Source organism: Cetorhinus maximus, chromosome 18 (genome assembly GCF_964194155.1).
Source record: "Cetorhinus maximus chromosome 18, sCetMax3.hap1.1, whole genome shotgun sequence".
Taxonomy (NCBI): domain Eukaryota; kingdom Metazoa; phylum Chordata; class Chondrichthyes; order Lamniformes; family Cetorhinidae; genus Cetorhinus; species Cetorhinus maximus.
The window spans coordinates 60,078,488-60,099,073 of NC_135896.1; the positions used below are offsets into that span (position 1 = coordinate 60,078,488).

The 20,586-nt window shown below is 44.7% G+C and overlaps 1 protein-coding gene across 1 annotated transcript in view; it reads right to left on the reverse strand.

The window, feature by feature from the left end:
• The window catches only part of trappc6b (trafficking protein particle complex subunit 6B), a 56,020-nt gene that overhangs the window by 5,094 nt on the left and 30,340 nt on the right, over window positions 1–20,586 (reverse strand). Inside the window, exon 5 of the mRNA XM_078562742.1 lies at window positions 623–716. Within this exon, the coding sequence (XP_078418868.1) occupies window positions 623–716 (94 nt within the window). The remainder of the gene's footprint in view (window positions 1–622; window positions 717–20,586) is intronic.

Below are 20,586 nucleotides of genomic sequence, written 5' to 3' on the forward strand. Positions count from 1 at the left end.
CAGCCCCTGTAAACCTTTTGTATAGAACAAACATACATTCTTTGCTATCTTCAAAAGGACAATGCCCAGTCTCTGCACTGCAATTACTGTACAAGAACGCAATTATCAGCCCACCAGGGGGTCATTGTGCTGTGGCCTTTGTCTAACTAATACCATTAAGTTGTAACTGATAGTAAAAGATATATAAACTGTGCTCATTTGAGCCTCAGTGGAGAAGCGCCTGGATTGCCCAGCATTTGCTCCCCGCATGTGTAATAAAGGAACCACCTGAATATTGCATCTGGACTCCGAGTGTTGAAATTTTGTACCAGAGTATTCCTCGGACCTTTCAACTGAGATGAGGAGGAATTTCTTTACTGAAAGGTTAGTGAATCTTTGGAATTCTCTACTCTGGAGGGCTGTGGAAGCTCAGTTATTGAGCATGTTCAAGACAGAAATTGATAGATGTGGAGATAGCGGGGAACGTGGTGTTGAGATAAATGATCGATCCTGCCATCGCTGACGAACCGAATGGCCTACTCCTACTCCTATGTTCTAGCAGCCCGTAACATAGAAATCATAAAAATACTTAAATCCATCAATTAATTCCACAGAAACGTATTAAAGACATGACATAACTTACACGCAGGCATTGCAGTAACTTCTACTGTCACAATACTTTTAATTCCCAAGTTTGATAAAGCACCTCTTACTAGTCCACAAGTAAACGCCAAATACTGAAATAAATGATAAAGATGCTGTTAACTTCCTGCCATATTTAAAGAGCATTGTAACAATAATAAACATTGTTGCCAAGTAAGTGTCCACTTTGCATTAAATCAATAACCAAATTCTGTAAGAAAATTCAAATCAAGGATGATTATGAAGCCAACAAGCTGTAAATGAAAAGTAAAATCAGCTACATTTGCATTTAATGGCATTTTCAAATGTCTGGCAGTTGTTATATAACTTTCATTTGATACAGTTTGCATTTCTCCTCTGCTCTGTTTCAAGTCACCCCTCTCACCTGAGTCAGAAGGATGCTGGTGGAACTCCCATTTCAAAACTTGAGCTCAATTTTGGCTAGCAGTATAGCAGTAAGGGGTCACGGGAGGTGCTGTTCCTTAGGTAAGACAATAAGCAAACATCACACTTGCTTGTTCCAAGAACTTGAGAACTCTGATATTAAGTTTTAATTAATAATTTTAAGTTTTTCAATGCATCAGCAAAAAGTTCAATTCCTCATCATCTTAAATCTGTGTCTCCTATCCGCCTTCAAAGATTGGTGTACTTACACACACAGGTCTCTATTCCTTTCAATTAGTACAATTTGGTATATACAAAGTCAAAATACTGAAGATGTGAGGAATCTGAAATAAAATGTGAAAATGCTGGAAATACCCAGCACACAAAATAACATGATTGGAAAGAGAAAGAGTTACTGTTTCAGGTAGATTAGCTTTTGTCAGAACTGGAGCAGACTTGAGATGGACCAAATTTTAAGCGAATAGGGAAGGAAAGAGGGGGTGGAGAACAAGAGAGAATGTCTGTGATAGCCTGGGAAGCAGGTGTGATTAGAGATGATGGTGCAAGGCAAAAGGGTTGGTAATGGGACCAGTAAAGAAACAAAAGATGGTGTAAAAGGGGGTTTAAGCAGAACCATACCAGCACCTGCCCTCTGAGAAAATGGAACCGGTTATGATCTGGAATTATTGCAGTAGTGTTAAATACGGAAGGCTATTAAGTGCCTTATCAAAAGATGGGGTCCTGTTCCTCAAGCTTCCACAAAATTTCAGCAGAACAGTGTATGAGTCAGAGAACACCAAGGTCAGTGCAGGAGTGAGAGAATTAAAACAGCAAGCAACTGGACGCTCAGGGTCATGCTTGTGTTCAGCAAAGCGATCATCCAGTCTATATTTGGTCTCCCCAATGTAGAGGAGGCAACATTGTAAGCAGTGAATACAGTATACTAAATTGAAAGAAGTACGAATAAATCACTCTTTCACCTTGAAGGAGTGTTTGGAGCCTTGGACAGTGGGAAGGGAAGAGGTGAAAGAACAGGTGTTGCATTGCCTGTGCTTGCAGGGGAAGCGGAGGGGAACCGAGTGGGAGCACCTCTAGCTGGGAGGAGATAAATAGAGAGCGAGACTCGGGCCTTCACTTACCTTCAGGGAGCGGGGAGAAACCAGACCTGTGTGGAAGCACCTTTAATCGGAAGCGGATAAATAGAGGGCGAAGCTCGAGTCTTCACTTACCCTCGGAGTGGCGAGGAACTGGACCTGCGTGGGAGCAGATCAATAGAGGGCAAGGCTCGGGCCTTCACTTACCTACAGGGAGTGGAGAAGAACTAGACCTGCATGGGAGCACCTCGAATCAGGAGCCTTCAGGAGCTGGCTGTGTTTGAAAAAAAAGTCAAACAGTGACATAGGAAAACCATAAGTTGATTGGTTGGTGAGTAACTAGTGTTAGGGAATGTCTGTAAATAGCTGAAAATTTAAAAAGACACTTTTTTCAGTCAAAGCAGCTACTTAAAATTAATTGAGACACAGGCAAAAGGGGAGTAAACTTAAGGCAAAGTAAAATAAAGTTAAGACAAGCACAGTAAAGTAAGGCATGGCAGGGCAGCTCGGCTGCATGGAATGCGCATCCTGTGGATGTGGGAAGTTGTGGACGTTTCCCATGGCCTTGACAACTACAAGTTCAGGAATTGTCACCAGCTGCAGAAACTTGAGCGCTGGGTTTTGGAACCCAAGCAATAGCTGGAGTAACTATAGTGCACCTGTGAGGCTGAGAGCTATGTGAATAGCACATTTAGGGAGGTAGTCACACCACAGGTTAAGAGAGTGAAAACAGAGGGGGAATGGGTGACCACCAGATAGTCTAGGAGGATCAGGTAAACTCAGGGGACTCCTGCACTGCCCATTTCGCTCAGTAGCCAGTTTTCTATTTTGGATACTGATGGTTCCTCAGAGGAGTGCAGAGAAAGCCAAGTCCGTGGCACTTTGGGGAGCTCAGCTCCACAGATGGGGAGGAAGAAGAGTGGAAGAGCAATAATGGTAAGGGATTCAATGGTTAGGGGAACGGACAGGCATTTCTGCAGCATATACATGACTCCAGGATGGTATGTTGCCTCCCTGGTGCCAGGGTCAAGCATGTCACTGAGTGGCTGCAGGACATTCTTATGGGGGAGGGTGAACAGCCAGGGGGCGTGGTCCACACCAGTACCAACATAGGTAGAAAGAGGGATGAGATTCTGAAAGCAGATTTTAGGGAGCTAGGAAAGAAATTAAAAAGCAGGGTTTCAAAGGCAGTAATCACAGGATTATTCCCAGTGTCACATGCTATTGAGTACAGAAATAGTAAGGGAGAACAAATGAACATCTGGCTGAAGAGATATTGCAGGAGGGAGATCTTTAAATTTGAGGCATAGGGACTGGTCCTGGGCCAGGTGGGACCTGTACAAGGAAGACAGGTTATGCCTCAGCAGGACCAGGACCAATATCCACACTGGGAGATTTGCTGGTGCTGTTGGTCAGGGTTTGAACTATCTTGGCAGTAGGATGGGAACCAGAGAGAGAATTCAGATATGAGAAAAAGAAAGCTGGTAATGGTAGCAAGAAAAGTAGTAAGTGTAAAGCTAGAAGGCAGTGGAAAGAAAGGCTAGCATCAAATAGAGTCAAAATACAGAGAAACGTTAAAAAGGCAAAATTAAAGGTACTCTATCTGAATGCATGCAGCATTCACAACAAGGTATGTGAATTGATCGCACAAATAGCAGTAAATGGGTATGATCTAATTGCCAATAAGGAGGAGATGTGGCTACAGGGTGACCAAGGCTGGGAACTGAATGTTCAAAGGTATTCAACATTTAGGAAGGATAGGCAAAAAGGAAAAGGAGGTTGGGTAGTGCTGTTAATAAAGGATGAGATCAGTACATTAGTGAGAGAGGATCTTAGATTGGAAGATCTAGATTTAGAATCAGTCTGGATGAAGCTAGGAAACAGCAAGGGGCAGCAAACATTGGTGAGAGAAATTTATAGGCCACCAAACAGGAGTGGTAGTGTAGAGCACAGTATAAATCAGGAAATTAGAGGTGCATATAACAAGGGTAACACTGTAATCACAGGGAGGGGGGGCGGGGGGGGCTTCAATCCATATATAGACTGGGTAAAGCAAATTAGCACTAATGCTGTGGAGGATGAATTCCTGGAATGTATACAAGATGGTTTTCTAGAACAGGATTTTGAGGAACCAACTAGGGAACAGGCTATTTTAGATCCAATACTGTGCAGTGCAAAATAATCATCTCATTTTAAAGGAGCCTTTAGGGAAGAGTGGCCATAATGTGATAGAATTTTACATTAAGTTTGAAAGTGATGTAGTTCAATCTGAAACTAGGACCTTAAATCTATACACAGGAAACACCACGAAGGGATAAGGAGCAAGATGTCGTACATTGGGAAATACATTAGAAGGTATGATGGTAGATGGGCAGTAGCTGGCATTAAAGAATTAACACATGGTTTACAATAAATATACATTCCTTTGAGGTATAAAACGTCAACAGGAAAAGTGATCCAACCATGGCTAACAAGAGAAGTTAAAGATTGTATTAGATCAAAGGAAGAAGCTTATAAATTTGCCAAACACAAGTAGTAAGCCTGAGATTTGGGGGTTTTTTAGAATTCAGCAAAGGAGGATCAGGAAACCGATAAAGAAAGGGAAAATAGGACATGAGTAAAGAAGCGAGAAACATAAAAATGGACTTTAAAAGCTTCTATAGGTCTGTAAAAAGGAAAAAGATTAGCAAAGACAAATGTGGGCTCATTACAGGTAGAGACAGAAGAACTTATAATGAGGGATAAGGAAATGGCAAAGAAACTAAACAAATACTTGGTGTCTGTCTTCACAGAGGAAGATATAAAAAACCTCCCAAAAATAATAGAAAACCAAGGGGCTAGCAGGAATGAGAAACTTAAAGAAATTATTATTAGTAAAAAAGTATTGGAGAAATTAGTGGGACTGAAAGTTGATAAATCCCCTGCACCCGATGATCTACATCCCAGAGTGTTGGAAGAGGTGGCAATAGAGATAGTGGATGAATTGGTGGTCATCTTCCAAAATTCTATAGATTCTGGAACGGTAACTGCAGATTAGAAGGTGGCAAATGTAGCCCCACTATTTAAGAAAGGAGCGAGAGAGAACTACAGATCTGTTAGCCTGATATCAGAAGTCGGGAAAAGGATATAATAACTGAACACTTAGAAAATAATGGTACAATTGGGCAGAGACAACATGGATCTATGAAAGTAAATCATGTTTGACAAACATCTTGGGAGTTTTTTTGAGAATGTAATGAGCAGAATAGATAGGGGGAACCAGTTGTTGTGGTGTATTTGGATTTTCAGAATGCTTTCAATAAGGTCCCACACAAAATGCTAGTAAACAAAATTACAGCGCAATGGGATTGGGGGTGTACCGGCATGGATTGAGAATTGGTTAATGGACAGAAAACAGAGAGTAGGGATAAACGGGTCATACTCAAGTTGGCAGACTGTGACTAAGGGGTACTGCAAGAATTAGTGCTTGGCCCCAGCTATTCACAATCTATATCAATTGGATGTGGAATCCAAATATGATGTTTCTAAGTTTTCTGATGACACAAAACTAGTTGGGAACGTGAGTTGTGAGGAGGGTGCAAAGAGGCTTCAAGGGGATTTAGACAGGCTAAGTGAGTAGGCAAGAACATGGTAGATTGAATGTAAGGTGAAAAAATGTGAAGTTATCCACTTTGATAGGAAAAACAGAAATGCAGGGTATATAAATGGTGAGAGATTGAGAATTGTTGAAGTCCAAAGGGACCTGGATATCCTTGTTCATGAGTCACTTAAAGCTAGCATGCAGGTCACCAAGCAATTAGGAAGGCAAATGCTATGTTGGCCTTTATTGCAAGAGGATTTGAGTACAGCGGTAAAGAAGTCTTGCTGAAGTAGTATCGAGCCTTGGTGAGACCACACCCCGAGTATTGTGTACAGATTTGGTCTCTTTACCCAAGGAAGGATATATTTGCCAGAGAGGGAAGAAGATTCACCAGACTGATTTCTGGGATGGCGGGATTGTCCTATGAGGAAAGATCGAGGAGACTAGGCCTGTATTCTCTAGAATTTAGAAGAATGAGGGACAATCTCATTGAAGCATACAAAATTCTCACAGGGCATGACAAGGTAGATGCAGGAAGGATGTTTCCCCTGGCTGGGGCGGGGGGGGTGCTAGAAGCAGGGGACACGGTCTCAGAATAAGGGGTAGGCCATTTAGGACTGAGATGAGGAGGAATTTCCTCAGAGCATGGTGAATCTTTGGAATTCTCTACCCCAGGGGGCTGTGGAGGCTCAGTCATTGAGTGTGTTCAAGACAGATCGATAGATTTCTAGATAGTAAAAGGCATCAAAGCATATCAGGATAGAGCGAGAAAATGGCATAGAAGATCAGGCATGATCTAATTGAATGGCACAGCAGGCTTGAGAGGCCGAATGACATACCCCTGTTCCTATTTTCTATGTTCCTATGAAGGGTTGACGAGTAGAGGACATCACAGAGGGAATGGTCCTTTCTGAATGCCAAAATGAGGGGGGGAAGGGAAGATTTGTTTGGTGTTGACATCGCAATGGAGGTGGTGAAAATGGTGAAGGATGACCTGTTGAATGCAGAGGCTTGTAGGGTAGTAGATGAGGACACCCCAATCATGCTTCTGTGGGGGAGGGAGGGAGGGAGGGGAAGGGGGTGATGGCATAAGTGTGGGGAATGGGCCAGTAACAACTGAGGGCTATCAATCTCAGAGGAGGGGAATCTGCTTGAGGAAAAAGGAAGCACAGGTGTGGAAAGTGGTATCATTAGAACAGATGCGACAGACACAGAGAAACTGGGAGAATAGAACAGAGTCCTTCCAGGACATGAGGTGAGAGGAAGTGTAATCATTGTAGTTGTGGGAGTTACTGGGCTTATGGCGGATATTGATCAACAATCTATCTTCAGAAATGGAGATAGAGAATTTGAGGAAGGAAAGGGTCTAATATTTGAATTTTGCTAACAAGTCTATTATGTACTTTGTCAAACACCTTTGTAAGTCCATATACACAACTGCACTACCCTCAATCTTCTCCAATTTTTCAAAGAACTCAATCAAGCTAGTGAAACACAATTTATCTTTAACAGTTCTGTACTGACCGTTTATTAGTCCATATTTCACCAAATGTGAATTAATTTTGTTTGTCTGTAAAATGTCCCCACCCAGATGGTAAGCTGACTGCCCTATAGTTGCCAAGTTTATTCCTATTCCCTTTTTTAAACAGGGGTGCAATATTTGCAAACTTCCGGTCTTTGTTGGGTTGTAAACACACTACTTAAGAGTTCTCTTGTACACATTTCAGGAATTCCTCCCCCCTTTACCCTTTACATTGTTACTATCCCAGTCTATATTAGGATAATGAAGTTCTCCATTATCACTACTCTGTAGTTCTTGGATCTTTCTGCAACTTGCCACCAAATTTGCTCCTCTACCTCCTTCCTACTATTTGGTGACTTACAAATTACACGCAGTATACAGTAGCCTTAGAGCTCCTCTATTGTTCCATAATACTAACCAAATAGATTCTGTTTTTGGCCCCAATCTCTTTCCAGTGCTACAATTGTTTTTTCAATCAACACTGCCACCCATCCCCCACCAAGCTTATTTTTCTTCCCTATCTTCCCTACATACATTGTGCCCAAGAATATCAAGTACCAAACCCCTCCCCTTCTTTGAGCCAGGTCTCTGTTATTCTGTTATATCATAGTCCCATTGTGCTTGCAGCTCACCAATCTTAGTTACCATGCTACTTGCATTTGTACTCCCAACCCATCTTATACCACCTTGCACCTGCTCCCACCTGATCCCTCTTATTTCTGAGCTATTCTTTACTCGAGTGTTTTTTGCCTCTCCCAGTTCACTGCATACTTTTTTTCTTCTCTCTAATTTTTCATCCTGGTGACTATCCCCTGCCAAATCTTTTGAACCTTCCCCAGAGCAATAGTTAACCTTTCTTGGAGGCCAGTGTCCCAGCTCTTTTTTGATGCAACCGCTCAACCTTGAATTGGTCCAAATTCCCCAGGAATCATTAAGTCACCCTCCTGCACCTTTCTCCAGCCACACATTAACTTATCTTATCTTGCTATTCCTAACAACTCACCAAAATGTACCACTGGGGATATTCCAGAGATTACCACCTTTGAGATCCTGTTCCTTAATTTCCTCCTGAGCTCCTGAAAACCCGACTACAGGATCTCAACCTTTTCCTTCCAATATTGTTGGTTCTCACATGGGCCATGACTTCTGGCTGTTCCCCTTCCTCCTTCAAAATGTTATGCACCCTCCAAGTGTTGTCCTTCACCCTTGCACACCTCGCAGGATTCAAATCAGCAGCTGCAGAATTGCTCATCTATCAAATTCCCTATGATCAGTGAACTTCTACATTTTGCTCTGCCCACTTTGTAGCCATTTACCCCGTGATGCCACAGATGTGCTCTAGACTGCACTTTCCAAGCCATTGTCACTCAATGGCATTCAGCACTTAAAAACGATTTGAGCGAAATACATGCTCCAGATTCCTGCACTGTCTTCCTCTTCCTACCTTTTGAGTTTGAAGAAACTGGAGGCACTTACTGCACAGGTGGTTATCCAGGATATATGAAATGTCTTGGAGTCCCACATGGCACTGGAGTAGCAGAGCAGTTCCATTTTACTTAAAATGATATTTATTTTTGTTTCATATATGTTTTTAGATTAGCATTCCCAACTCCAATTTACTATACAATTATGTATACCAGATTTTTATTTAATGTAACTCAGATCCCTTTTATGTTGTTATCCTCTAATTAGTTCATTTTAATTTTACCCCTAAGCACCTACTTCACCTGCTCACCAAATTCTCATCAGTACTGTTTAGCAAGTCACTCTTAAACAGTTTCATCTGTGTACACAGCTCTGTATCTTAGCAAATTTCCCTTGCTGGTCTTTCAATGCAAAGAGTTGTCCATGACAGAGTGTTGCAGGCTGGCACATTCCAAAGTCCAGGACTACATGCTGAGGGATGACCGAAAGCTTGCAGCAGCCGCAGCAAAGGCACATTGGGGAAAGGCCACCATTTAATGTCTTTCAGCCATAATACACTGAGGGGCTAGAAACTGGGTAAAGCCCCTCAGAATGTATGTTTGACATGTAATCAATCTTGTAAATATTAACTAATTATAAGTGTGGTGAGTAACATACTGTATTATAAGGAACTGATTTGGTTTGCACCGTATGTAATGTCAACTTTGAACAGTCATGTAATGTACTTTTATAAAATTAAGTGTATTTTTGGGGGGGAAAAAACCACCAGCCACAATAACTAACACCTAGTCAGAGACCCACTTACAGAGGACTGACTGTTAATTGCCGCTGACTTGCAGTTTTAGAGGAAGAAAACTGAATTAAATTTGAACACATTATCTGTACTACTTACTAGTGAATTCTCTCACTAAATTCCTATTATCATTCTGTTTAGCAAGCTACTCTGATTAGCAGTTCACTCAGCTGTGTCCACAGTTCAAATTATGAACATCATGTGGGTCATTAACTTAAAATAAATACACTATAAATTATTGAATTCTTCAGGATTCAATTATGTTTCTGTACCAGTACCACTCAAATTATTCAAAAGTAAAATACTGCAGATGCTGGAAATCTGAGATAAAATCAGGAAATGCTAGAAATACTCAGCAGGTCAGGCAGCAACTATGGGGAGAAACAGAGTTAACGTTTCAGGTCCATAATCTGTCATCAGAACTAAGGAAAGATAGAAATGTAATAGGTTTTGAGCAAGTGAAAGTGGGGAGGGGGGAGGAAGAACTTTTCTTTCTCTCTCTTTTCACTTGCTCAAAACCTGTTACATTTCTGTCTTTGCTCAGTTCTAATGAAAAGTCATTGACCTGAAATGTCAACTTTTTCTCCCCATAAATGCTACCAGACCTTTTGAGTATTTCCACTCAACTTATTGTTGCAGTTAGAGAAAGTATATGAAGCATGCTCTGAAGTGATCGTTAGTGATCACTGAAGTGCAGTGAGGAACTAGTGTATTTTTGCAGAGGAAATTAGCTATCCTACTGCAATGAATTATTTTATTCTGTAAAGCAGTTGTGACTAAAATGTTAATTTTTTTCATATTTAGGAAAAGAACAATCTTTATTACCTACTTAAAAGTATTTTCATCGGTTTGGCTCTGTAGCAAGAAACTTAAAGATTAGCCAGAATTCAAGATGCATACATTGCAAATTTAATTAATTGCATTCAAGGGAAGTGGTCTAGGCACTGTTGAAAATCAAAGAAAGAATGAAACTCATTCAAAACATTTAACTCAATCCAAGGTTTGCATAGTTACTTTTCAGTTACTTCCTTGACACAAAGTCTGCATAACTCAAATCCCTATAGAATTAGGAACTACACTAAGTCTTTTAGCAGGTTTGCATTAAATGTCATATATTTTTGAGATTAACCAACACTGATATAGTTAGACTTCAAATTATGTTTAACTCAACATTCTTCACCATTTCCCTTCTATTTTTGAACATGTTCCTGCATTCATCAACTAGGTTGCTACATTTTAAAAGCCTTCAGTGCATTCTTTTCCACAGGTCTTTTCTTTATTTATCATTATTGCCACTGAATTTCAGAGCACAGGAGGAGGTAAACCATCCTTCCTCATCCTTCTTGACCTGTCTACAACCTTTGACACAGTTGACCACACAATCCTCCTCGAATGCTGTCCAGCTGATTGAGACTGCTCTCACCTGGTTCCAGTCGCACCAAGAGTATCACTTGCAATGGTTTCTCTTCCCATTCTGTCATGCCTGGTGTTTCAGATTTGTCCCTGTCCCCCTCCTATTTTCCATCTACATACGACATCATCCAAAAGCACAGCATGTTTTCACATGTATGTTGATAATGCCCAACTGTACTTACCACCACCTCTCTCGATTCCTCCAGTCTCCAAATGATCAAACTGCTTAACAAATAATTGTACTGAATGAACAGAAATTTCCTTCAATAGTGGAAAGACTGAAGTCATTGTCTCCAGACCCTGCTACAAACATCATTCCCCAGCCACCAACTCTATCCATCACCCTGCAACTGTCTGAAGCTGAATCAGACTATTTGCAATCGTAGTTGCTAATCAACCAGAAGATAGGCTTCCAACCACAAATCTGCACCATCACTAAGACTGCCTATTTCCACCTCTAACATTACCCGACTCCATCCCTACCTCAGCTCCTTGATGCTGAAACCCTCATTCATACTTTTGTTATCTCCAGACTGGACTCTTTCAATGCAATGTTGGTTAACTCCCATATTTTACTGCCTGTAAACTTGAGGTAGTTCAAAACTGCTGCTCATGTCCTTACTCACACCAAGTCCCATTCATCTATTACCCCTGTGCTCACTGATCTACACTCATGGTCAAGTGATGCTTTGATTATAAATTGTCATCCTATTTTCAAATCCCACCTTGGTTTCACCCCACTCATCTCTGTAATCTGATCCTGCTCCACAACCCTCCAAGATATCTACACATCTAATTTTGGCCTCTGAAGCATCCCTGATTTTAATCGCTCTGCCTCTGGTGACTGTGCGTTCTGCGATCTAGGCCCTAAGCTCTGTAATTCCTTCCCTACATTTTTCTAGCTCACTACCTCACTTTCCTCTTTAAGAGGTTCTTTAAAGCCTACCTCTTTAGTCAAGGTTTTGATCTTCTGACCTGTTGGCCTGAATCTTCTGGTGTTGGGACCAACAAATGACAACTTAAGATGCTGATACGCCTCGGAACCCTGAGGAAGTCCCAACACACACACATTATGTGGGAAGTTTAAACTTCTACTAAAGGCAAAATACCGTGGATGCTGGAAATCTGAAACAAAAACGAAAAATGCTGAAAAAACTCAGCAGGTCTGACAGCATCTGTGGAAAGACAGAATTAACGTTTTGAGCCCGTATGACTCTAAAGAAGAGTCATACGGACTCGAAATGTTAACTCTGTCTTTCTCTCCACAGATGCTGTCAGACCTGCTGAGTTTTTCCAGCATTTTTTGTTTTAAACATCTGCTTGCTGGTTTTACCCTGCTCAAACTAATCTGCGATTCCCTCCAAAAGTGGGATTACATGGCCAGAATCTTGGAGACTTGGGCTGTTTGTCCCTATCCTTATCCTGGTTTTTACATAAATTTATTTAAGAGCATTTCCTAGCAGTTGCAAAGCCTGGGAGGCAGTGAACATAGTCAGGGGGTTGAGGCTGTGCAGTTTTGGAAGTTGACAGGTCTATTTAAAATCAGTGTAAGTGAATGAAGATAGACTTTAAGGGGGTGTGCCTTCAGCTCATGACGGCAAATGGGACATGACTTCGCTTTACTTACACTTCAGCACTAGGCCTCCCCACCCTGTTCATCGATAGATCTAACCTGGAATCAGGACCAGAAAGTCCAAAGGCTCCAGCATAAAATGGTAAGTGGGCAGTTTAAATAACAGTCAGCGGCCGGCATACCCTCTCCACTGCTGACCAGAAGTTCTGAGCCAACATGTTATCTGACTCAGTGTCACATTTGTATTTATAATGCTCTTGTGAAGCACCTTGGGATGTTACATTGCGTTAAAGATACCCTATAAATATAAGTTGTTCTTTATGGGATAGGGTCACTCACCCAATGACACAAAGTTAGAAAGCATTGTAAGCAGTGAAGATAGAAGCATAAAATTACAAAGAGATATTAATCATTAAGTAAATGAGCAAAACTGGAAAATGCATTTTAATGCAGGCAAATGTAAGATCAGCCTCGGAATCAAGGCAGCTAGATCAGGTTTCTTTCTAAATGGGGGAAGGCTAGAAACAGTGGAGGTCCAAAGACACTTGGGGCAGAATTTTCTGCTTGACGTGTGGGGGACGAGCCCCGCACGTCAGCGCATAAAATGATTCGCGGTGACGTCGGGCGAGCATCCCGACATCACTGCACGCCATCGCGATATTTTGCTGGGCAGGCACGCGATGAAGTTCGACACACGCCCGCCATTAATTGACAAGTTAGTTAAGACCCTTAAATTGGCAATCGACACCAATTTTCAGGCGCCCGTGTGATCTTCGAGTCGGTGCACAGGCGCAACGGGCAGGCGGGTAAGAGACTTTTTAATTAAACTCATCCAGGGGCGGGATAAGCGGGCTCCATGGGTTTGTCAATCTGGTCTGTGAGTATTTATTGCAGAAAGTTTTTTAAACTTGTCTGTGTGATCTGTAGCAGTTCAGAACGAATTCCAGCAGTTTTCTGTGTACTTTGAACCTTCAGGTCAGCACTCTGCAGTCAGCAATCTTTATCGGGCCTGCAGCTTTCCAGAGGCCTCCCTTTAGCCTGAGTATGGGTTCTGACATGTCCACTGGAGGCAGCTCCACTGAGGAGCAAGGGAGGGCTACGATAAGGAGGAGGCCAGGAGTGGACAATCAGCCTCCAGGGGAGCCACCTTTGGGAGTACAGGTGCATGCACAAGGGGTGCAGGATCAAGAGGTAGTCCAAGGTGGAAGGGGCCGCAGAAGATGCCACTATCCTGCTGCCAGGGTATACAGGCAGCGAAGCAGCTACCTCAATATGACAGGTGCAGTGCTGAAGGAGGCTCCGACTATCAAGGGAGACAGTCAACTACATCTGTCAGATGACTGGCTCGGAGATCTCTCCTAACTGTGTGGGCGGACACCCCATGACAGCGGCTCTGAAGGTCACAGTTGCCATCAACTTCTATGCCTCTGGCTCCTTTCAGGGCTCGGTGGGTGATTTTTGCGGTGTCTCCCAATCAGCTGTCCACACTTGTGTCAAGCAGGTCACAGACGCTCTGTTCAGGCGTGCATTGACCTTCATCCACTTCTGCTGGGGCAAGGCAAGCCAGACACAGCGAGTCAGAGGCTTCGCGGCCATTGCTGGCTTCCCCCGTGTCCAGGGGCAATAGACTGTACACATGTGGCCATCAAGGTGCCAGCAGGCGAGCCCGGTGCCTTCGTCAACAGGAAGGGCTTCCACTCCATAAATGTGCAGATAGTGTGTGATCACAGGATGCTGATTTTACAAGTCTGAGCAAGGTACCCAGGCAGCTCCCAAGAGGCCTACATCCTCAGACACTCCCAGGTGCCAGGGCTCTTCGATGCTCTGGCTCGGCTTAATGGACGGCTGCTGGGTGACAAGGGATATCCCCTCAGAAGGTGGCTCATGACGCCTCTCCGCCATCCAATATCAGGAGCTGAGCAACACTACAAGGAGCCACGGCTCCACAAGGGCTGTGGTGGAGAGAGCCATCAGTCTTCTCAAGATGCGCTTCCAATGCCTGGACCGCTCAGGGGGTGCACTCCAGCACCCCACAGATCGTGTCTCGGTGATAGTGGTTGCATGCTGCACTCTGCACAATCTTGTGCTGGAAAGAGGGGACACAGTGGACGATGAAGACGTTGACGCAGTGGATGCGGCTGAACACGATGAGTCCAGCACTGATTCTGAGGACGAGGAAGCACAGGGTAATGATGAGGGGCTAAACGCTGACCCGGGACTACACCAAGGAGGCAGGGACACCTGGGAGACTTTAATCATGTGGACCTTTAGCTAGCTCCACACAACTGGATCAGCAGGACCAGCCTTGCTTGGCGCTTCCATACTCGGAATTTAAGTGCTAAATCTGACAGGTCATCAGTTACAACGAAGGGCTTTGGACGTAATCTTCAATGTCCACTCAAACACTCATGACATGTATGTAAATCATACAAATGCAGAACAAAGGAGCCATCCTCAGCCATGGTAACACATCAGGTTTTAATTTTCACCATCAGAAGGTCACACAAAGTCAAAACAAAACGTTTTTCAAGCATAAACAAATAATAAGTCCCTAATCTCGGGCCAACACAAAAGCACCAGTGAGAAACCCTTAGGCAGTGGTGTGCCTATGGTGCCTTATGCTTACATTTATGGGTGCTACGTCTTGGTGCCACCCCATCTCTTGGAGTGGCATCTGAGACAGCCTGCTGACTCTGAAGTCCTGATGGTCTCGATGACCTTGGCGGCCGTCCTCTGGCCAGTGGAGCCTGTGCTGGCCCCGCCTAGGAGAGATCTGCCTGGTCCACAGCTGGCATCTTCCCAGGCGTCACAGCCTCACCCGATGAAGCGGTCACTGGGAGAGGGGCAGTGCAGCTGTTGCCCTCATCCGGCGCGCCCTGAGAGGAGCCCGCAGATACGACAGGCAGCTGCTCCGCTGATGTGAGGTCACCCCGGACCTCCCTGCTCACCGTCGATCGATGGGCAACGAGCTGGGAAGCTTGAAGCCCACACCATCTCCCACATTGGCAATGACTAGCTGTGGCCACTGGCGCTGTGAGGGTTTGCAGGTCCAAGTGTAACCCCAGGAGAACCTGCTTTTTCTCCTGGAGGCCCCTCTCCACGAGAGTCGCCACTGTCTCCACGGAGGAAGCATGACACTCCACCATGAGGCTCAATGCATCAGTGATGCTCCGCGTGGACTCCTCCACCATGGACACCAAGCGAAGCACAGTCTCATGTAACACTCCCAGATGCTCCCACACACCCGGTCACATTTCCTGCAGCTGCTGCATTGCAGACGACTCTAGAGGCACATCATTACATACCGACTAAGCATGTGTCTGGTTCCCTGCAGTCCTCCGACTGCTGGTGCCATCAGCACCCTCTGTCTCTGCCAGCTCCTCCCGCGATTGTAAAGTGCCCTCTCCTCTGTGCCCCGGGACACTAGCTGATGTTGCAATGCCCACCGAGGTGCTAGTATCTGCGCTGGTGCCTGCCTCGCAGAAATAGTGTGACGCAGGTGACAGCTGAGGGCCCTCAGGTGTGAGAGGGGGCATCTGGAATTCCTCCTGGCGGACAGGCTCTGATGATGTTGAAATTAACAACAAGGACAGTGGATCAGTTAGCATACAGACAGTGACATACTTCGCCCTTTTCCCCCTGGCTCATTATGCGCTCAACCTTCCAGAACCTATGGACACAAATATTGGTAGGGTGGCAAATAGTCAGGAGGATACCCTTACATTACAGGCAGATACAGACGGGCTGGTCAGATGGTCTAAGGAATGCCAAATGGAATGTTATGTGGATAAGTGTGAGGTGATGCACTTGGGCAGGAGAAATAAGGTACGGGGATACACGAGGAATGGTAGAACCGTGGAAAGTAAAGAGGATCAGAGGAACCTTGCTGGGCATGTCGACAGGCCCGTTAAGGTAGCGGGACAGGTACATATGGTGTTTAAAAAGGTAAATGCCATACTTGCCTTCATTAGCCAAGCAATAGAATATAGGAACAGGGAGGTCATGTTGCAAGTGCAGAAAACGCTGCCTAGGCCACAGCTATAGTTCTGCGTGCAGTTGTGATATGCGTTTCACGGGAGGGATGTGATTGGAGTGGAGAGAGTCCAGAGGTCGTTGACCAGGATGTTGGCTGGGCTGGAGAGTTTGACTTATGAGGAGACATAGCATAGACTGGGGTTATTTCCCCTGGAGCAAAGGAGATTGAGGGGTGACATTATTGAGGTTTCTAAAATTATGAAGGGCATAGACAGGGTCGACAGAAAATAACTTTTCCCCTTGGTGGAGGGATGAGTAACCAGGTAGCATTGATTTAAGTTAAGGGGCATGAGGTTGACAGGTGATGTGAGGAACAACTTGTGCAAACAGAGTGTGTTGGGAATGTGGGATGCACTGCCTGAAAGGGTGGTGGACGCAGAAACCCTCCTAACACGTAACAAGTTTTTGGATGTGCTGTAGTGATGCCATGGCATACAAGGCCATGGGGATAGTGGTGGGAAATGGGATAAGGCGACTTTGGAAAGTGCTTGACACGTGCATCTTCGAAGGGCCAAGGGACCTTTGTCTATGATCCACACCTCTGACTCTATCAGTCTGTGAATGAGCAATGTTGCTACAATTACAATTCCAACAATCATCAGTGCTATGGATGGTGGGAGGACAGAGTGGATGTCACTGTTGACCTCAAATACCTGGCCGTTCCACCCCAGCCTCACCGACACCAGTGGACCTGGGCACATGGTGCCTCTCAAGCTCCATGGCCTCCTGCTCGAAACGGCTTAAAATCATCAGCTGGGCCTGGCCACCTCCAGTCCGTGAACACTCACAAACATTGTGAGCATTCTTCTCCTGAAAAACAGAGAAGACCATTCATTGCGGCTAATCGCACATGGACTCTGCACGCACACGCCGCACCCCAACCACAGTGACCCATATCAGGCCTCCAGTGCCTCCTGTCCCCGCTACTGCTGATCAGTCACACAAAGATAGTACACCTGCTCCCAACACCACCCCCCCCCCCTCAACCACCACCCCGGCCATCTCGGACACATGCTGCGTCCATCACTTTAGGAAACACATGGTCTTAGCTCCCATAGCAAGGAGGCGCAACTATGTGCAGCGTCGAGGGCAGCAGATGGCTCTTGGCCGCGAGACCTTGAGGCTCCCCTTCCACAATCTCATCACCATGAATAGGACATGTATTGGAGTTCTGAGTATGCGCCTAGCTGCATCTCCTGCAGGTTGCCCCCAGACTAGTCATGTGTGGAGGAGAACTCATCTTCTCATGAACCACTAAGGCTGATATAAGCATAGGCACTATCTGCTTGCCCCACCCAGTGTATGAGAAATGCCCATGATTCAATGTAGTCACGACAGTAACACTTGGGGAGGCGGGGGGGGCCTCAAAGGCTAAGGCTACCTGCTGGGTTAAATGCCCAATGCCAACATGGTACTCACCCTGCCAGAGCGTAATAAAGCATTAAAGCGCTTACGGCACTGGATCCAGGTGCGCCGCACAACGTCACGGGAGCTCACCACATCCGCAACCTCCTCCCAGGCACATTTGGTCATGTGTGGAGGGCCTCCTCCTCCCATCCTGGGGGGCCAACACCTCCCGCTGTGCTGCCACCTCCTCGAGGAGGGCAGCAAGACAGTTATCAGAAAAGTAAGGGGCACATTAGCCCCCCCGCTGGCCTACCCCGCAGCCTGCCCTGCTCCTGTGGCAAAAGCTATCTGCAAAGATTTAGCAGGCTCTGTGGTGCCTATTTTGCCTATTATGACATCAATTTCATTCAGGCACCATCTAAAGGGAATCTTTGACATCCAGGAACATTGAAATCAACAAACAGACTGAACATCCAATTAGACTGAAAGATTCTTCAACTGCAAACTAGGAAGTAAAAAGTACTGATTAACATAAATCATTTTACAGAGAGCGAAATTAAAATTAGGGCGTACACATGGGATCAAGATGCAAGATGAAATATTAAACTTTAAAAAATATTTTTTCTTTTAAAAATCTAAGGAATTATCATGGAGTGGAAGGAATAACGCTCCAGACTTCTAATCATGAATTTGTATACCATTATAAAATCAGTAACACCTCATTCAACAAGATTTAAGATTTTCAATGGTTTTTACAGCGAGGATAGTGTACAAAAACTTCAAGTTCATGTCAAGTCACTAATTCTGAGCTGACTGTATCTGCAAAGACTGCAACAGCACAGTGGGACATCAGTGACAGCAACTTCTGTGTTTCCGTGTTCAATTGCGCAAGTGCAGAAGCCAGAAATTGCTGTTAGTTTTACCAGTAATGATAACAAATGCTGTTTCTCTCCCATTACAAATGTAAATTCCAGTATTAATGCAACTGAAATTGGGTTTTATCACAATAAATAATCTTTATTAATCAGTGCCCAGTCCACTACCTATAGGTAAGCAGATTTTGAAATAAAACCATTTCTTAGTTTCATTGGTGTACATTAGTCAGTTTCACAGAAATTACAAAGTTTTAAAAGATGCCTATTAGTGTCTTTGTGCCTAAAAAAACCTTAATTATAAATGCTTGCTCAAAAGCCCACAAACAGGCACAATTAGCAGAAAGATAAAAGCAAAATACTGCGGATGCTGGAAATCTAGAACAAAAACAAAAATACCTGGAAAAACTCAGCAGGTCTGACAGCATCTGTGGAGAGGGACACAGTTGATATTTCGAGTCTGGATGACCCTTCATCAGAACTAAGACATATAGAAATGAGATGAAATATAAGTTGGAAGAAGGGGGTCGGACAGGAGAGCTCGATAGGGGGCCAGTGATAGGTGGAGGCCAAGAAGAGATTGCCAAATATGTCATAGACAAAAGGACAAAGGAGTGTTGACGGTGGTGGTATTATCTAAAAGATGTGCTAATGGGAGCATTGAGGGTAGCAAACAGGACAAGCTAGTGGCAGATGGCCCTAGTGCAGGTGGGGTGGGGGGGAGGGATCGAAATAGGCTAAAAGATAGAGATGAAACAATAGATCGAAATAAATTTAAAAATAGGAGGGAAAAGTGTGTAAATAGTGTGTAAAAAAAAAACAAAAAAAATTATAATAAAAAAACTATAAATTATTGGAAAAAGGGGGATCGGAAAGGGGGTGGGGATGGAGGAGAGAGTTCATGATCTGAAATTGTTGAATTCAATATTAAGTCCGGAAGGCTGCAAAGTGCCTAGTCGGAAGATCAGGTGCTGTTCCTCCAGTTTGCGTTGAGCTTCACTGGAACATTGCAGCAGGCCAAGGACGGACATGTGGGCATGAGAGCAGGGTGGAGTGTTGAAATAGCAAGCGACAGGGAGGTCTGGGTCATGCTTGTGGACAGACCAAAGGTGTTCCACAAAGCGGTCACCCAATCTGCGTTTGGTCTCTCCAATGTAGAAGAGACCGCATTGGGAGCAGCGAATGCAGTAGACTAAATTGAGGGAAGTGCAAGTGAAGTGCTGCTTCACTTGAAAGGAGTGTTTGGGCCCTTGGATGGTGAGGAGGGGGTAAGTAAAGGGGTAGGTGTTGCACCTTCTGCGGTTACATGGGAAGGTGCCGTGGGAGGGGGTTGAAGTGTAGGGGGTGACGGAGGAGTGGACCAGGGTGTCCTGGAGAGAACGATCCCTGCGGAAAGCCACCAGGGTGGGGTGAAGGGAAGATGTGTTTGGTAGTGGCATCATGCTGGAGTTGGCGGAAATGGCGGAGGATGATCCTTTGAACGTGGAGGCTGGTAGGGTGATAAGTGAGGACAAGGGGGACCCTATCATGGCTCTGGGAGGGAGAGGAAGGTGTGAGGGCGGATGCGCGGGAGATGGGCCGGACACGGTTGAGGGCCCTGTCAACCACCGTGGGTGGAAAGCCTCGGTTAAGGAAGAAGGAAGACATGTCAGAGGAACTGTTTTTGAAAGTGGCATCATCAGAACAGATGCGACGGAGGCGAAGGAACTGAGAGAATGGGATGGAGTCCTTACAGGAAGCAGGGTGTGAGGAGCTGTAGTCAAGGTAACTGTGGGAGTCGGTATGCTTGTAATGAATATTGATGGACAGTCTATCACCAGAAATTGAGACAATTAGCGGAAATTTGCCACGGTGATTAATTCAATTTAGGGGAGAGCCAGTTTTGTGGGTGGTTCCAGTTTCCAGTCAGATGCTTTTTAAACTTGTG